Here is a 3,731-nt window from a genome sequence, read left to right as displayed (position 1 = left end):
TGATTTCTTATGTAAATACTTATTCCCAAATTCATAAAAAATAAAGAAGACTTAAATTGCTTTATAAATCGAAAATTTATATGAAAATGTCTCTTAATAAAGCTCTTTAAACCTATTTGTTTATGAATAAGGACATTAGTATTTACGATTACTAAGAAAGTGATTTTTTTCGTTTTATTGGAAAATATATGTTTGTTAAAAATTAACAGAGGTTATTTTATAGAGAGCTTGCAATTTTGTTTCTAATGCTTTTTGCTACAATTAAGTAGGGGGCGTGACCAGTGATATGACTTCAGCGTTCTCATTATATTGGGTGAAAACTTCTGTTGTTTCTTCGATTATGGTTAAGGATGATTTAAAATATACACATATGTTGTGTAGCGCGCAACACACATTTACAATCTTCGCTGCTTTTTTTTGGAGTGTAATGTAACTCCCTTGCTCCAAGAATACACCTCCATCGGTTTTTCAATACTCCGTTAGCTCGTTCTATAATATTGCGGCATTGCGAGTGACCTTCGTTGAACTTCATTTCCGACGAATCATCTCCTGGTGATCTGTAGGTCGTCAAAGGCCATGGCTCCAATGGACAGCCGGCATCTCCTATACGAAGAAATTTGGGTAAAATAATTTGCGGTCTAATTTCACATTCACTACACTTACCTAGAATACAAAAATTTGCTGAATTCCGCAAATACTCGTATTCGAAGTGTATTCTTAATGCACTGATGTTCCACATAAAGGAGTCGTGAGAAGCACCAGGATGCGAGGCGTCTACATATTGAATTCGAAGCTCATGATCACACATCTATAGATAAGTTTAAATTAGTTAAATACGTTTTGCAAATTATAATCAAAGTAACCTACAAGTATAATCTCTTCAGCTTTACACATTTTGATCCACTTTAGACATAAATGAGTTTCGAAAACTTCCAGAACTTCTTCGAGAACTTTGCTGAAGGTTGATTGAGCCAGAGAGACGTCTACATCTTTCACGATTCCTGTTTGGTATCCACCTTCAGCGAAAAACACCAAATAGCTTTTTCCTTTGCTGCGTGTGCAACACCAAGACGTGGAGTAAATATTTGAAAGCAGCTTTATTTACCCTATAGTACTTCTCGATATCTACGCAAACGTCAAAGCTGTGAAGCTGTGCTTTTTTGTGCTCTGTTTAAATTTTGTGTGGTGCTTATGCTTAATAAAGTAAAAAATTAAAAAAAAAGTGTGAATAAACGTCTGGTGCACAATTTGAAGATAAGTAAAATATCAAATCTATAAAAATGAAAAAAATATGCAAACACTAATAAAAAAAGGTTGTTGAACTCACAAGGATTGCGGAAACTCGAGCGGATTTGTCTTATCACGCAAATGTCTCCTTACAGCTCTTTGTGGCAGAATATTATCCTCCAATTCAGCTGCTTCTGCCTCTGCAACTATTCGGAAAGCTATAGTGTGCATGGTTCTGGACTTTTTTCCTGTTTTTTCGCAAATCTTTAAACTTTTACTGAAAATAAAAAGCTTTTACGATAATTTCCGCCCGCGAGAACTGTCAAAAATGTATGAAACAGCTGTTTCGAAGTTCGAATTTCCTACTCCCGAAGGATGATTTTTTCCCGAGAAAAAATAAAATCCTCAAAAAGAGAACTCCACGGGAATATTTAGAATCCAGCTGTATTAAATATGTCCCTCACCGTATACTAGAGATTTGTCTTACACCCCTATTCTGCAACTCTTTCGTATTCGGATTTTGCTACGAATCGTAGAAATAGTATGCTGCAATCCGAATCGTATTTTCGAACTTTCGAAATTCGTAACAATGACATGCCTAAAATCGAACGAGTAAGCTTTTTTGCGTAATTTTGTACGAAAACAATTCTGTGTCGGAGGCGAAATAAAAGAAGCAAATCGATGTGTGTTTGCAAGAAATATTGGTGGTGTTAATTTAAACAGATAAATTTGCCTTTCGCATATACGTATATTTTTATCCACTGCTCTATATAAACGAGCAAAAAAGAATATTTGTTGCCCCTTATCGAGAAACTTCGGTCCGGTTTAGTTAATGTACAACGATTTTCGGTTGTTGTGTCCAAACGCATAACCTGAATCCAAAAACTTTAACATACACGTGTAATCAAAGGTTTCACATTTTATTTAAGACAAATATTTCAAATTTCCTACCACTAGCTTATTAATAAACTCGGTTTTCACTATGCACTTTTCTGCAAATTTCGACGTGGGTTCTGCGCAAAAATACTGTGGACGGCGTAGCCGGAGGATATGCACAAGAAATGTTGTATACCTTTGACATGCGGAAGCCCCTCTTCCCCGCAACACAAAAAGGAGAATTCTACTTAGTAAGGGTTATAATCCCTAAGCGCGGCCGAAGGTAGCTGTTATTGCATTAACTGGATTGAGAACCAGAGCTTCAGGCATAGGAGGAGTTCTGGCTTGTGGTTCAACATTTCAACCAGAAGCTGACATAGATGTGCCCACGGTTACTATGCCCGACAGCTCCGCATACCTTTGTGAATCCATTGCCATAGCGCCCGCTTACTCTGCTGCTATAATTGCAAATACATCAGAATCCATAATTTTCCTCAATAATATGTATAATGAACCAATTTTACAATAAACAAGCACATGATGAGTGTTTTTTTTAATTCCTTTCCACTTTGTTTTCCTTCATTCAGCTATCTTCGAAAAACAACTGGTAGCTGGCAATGCTGCACATGTTTCCGCAAGGGGTGCAGCATGTGGATTTTTCGTTTTTCGTAGCGTAGCTACGAATTACGTATAACGAAAATTCGGGTTCTAGAATAAGGGGGCTAATTTAACTTCTTGTTTTTTTTATTACTTACCTTAGTCAAAAAAAAATTCTCGTACCTGCAGTACTTAATATACACTTGTTTTTTTTTTTTTTTTAAATACCCGAAACTTGATTTAAATGAATTTCAATACTTACCTACCATTACTTTATACTTACCATTAACGTACATAGATCACACACACATTTACTAAGTTTAGATGATAGGGTTACGAACTTTTATCTGTAAGGATTAGGATTAATTTAGGCTAAGAAAATGAATAAATTGTACTGATATAATGGGAATACTGACTCTTTTAGTTATACAGGAAGGCACGCTAAAGACTTTTATAATGCGACTACTGATATTAGGATGCGCCAGTAGCCATGGTGAGAGTGGGCCAGCACCAGGTACCAAAATACCAGCGATGGTGCCTCATATTCGGCCGTAGGTTTTTTTTTCGTAGTTGGTTACATTTTTGAGTTCTTGATTTTCAGTTTAATTTAAATGTATTTAACGTTCTTTTTTTCCAGCTTTTTTGTTTGTTTTGCAACGGATTTCTTTGAATTTTTGAATTTTGAATTGTTGTGTGTCCGTTCGTTGGGATGTTTGACCATGCATGACTGTTTCTCTGCTATGGCGCAGAGAACAGTAGTGAGGCAAGAACCCCGCCCAGCCGACATGACTAGCCACAGTGCACCCCATTGTGTCATGCCGCCTGCACTAACTACTGCTCTCATAACATAATGACGTCCAACGGGGTAGCCTGAGGTCTGGTCAGGTTGACTGGTCCTGACTTTGTTGCCCCTTGATGCGTTGCGGCGGGATGACTGGAGTTGAGTGTGCTGGTTCGGATTGGTCCTCTTGGTCAGCAACCGAAGGCTTCTCCGAGACTTCGCGTCACGTCCTCCGGAGTTTTGTGGTTAC

The 3,731-nt window shown here is 37.5% G+C and overlaps 1 protein-coding gene across 1 annotated transcript; it reads right to left on the bottom strand.

Moving 5' to 3' along the window:
- Positions 1 to 217: 217 nt before the first annotated feature.
- Positions 218 to 998, bottom strand: LOC118754400 (protein ALP1-like). The gene is made up of 3 exons (XM_036489269.1): positions 868 to 998; positions 664 to 808; positions 218 to 603 (listed from the first exon to the last, which is right to left on the bottom strand). The coding sequence occupies exons 1-3, from the start codon at positions 892 to 894 to the stop codon at positions 356 to 358; spliced, it is 420 nt and encodes a 139-aa protein (XP_036345162.1). The 5' UTR covers positions 895 to 998; the 3' UTR covers positions 218 to 355.
- Positions 999 to 3,731: the final 2,733 nt, after the last annotated feature.

This window comes from Rhagoletis pomonella, unplaced genomic scaffold, assembly GCF_013731165.1.
Source record: "Rhagoletis pomonella isolate Grant_MI unplaced genomic scaffold, Rhpom_1.0 Rhpom_scaffold_03836, whole genome shotgun sequence".
NCBI lineage: Eukaryota > Metazoa > Arthropoda > Insecta > Diptera > Tephritidae > Rhagoletis > Rhagoletis pomonella.
This window is presented reverse-complemented; position numbering and strand designations above follow the sequence as displayed.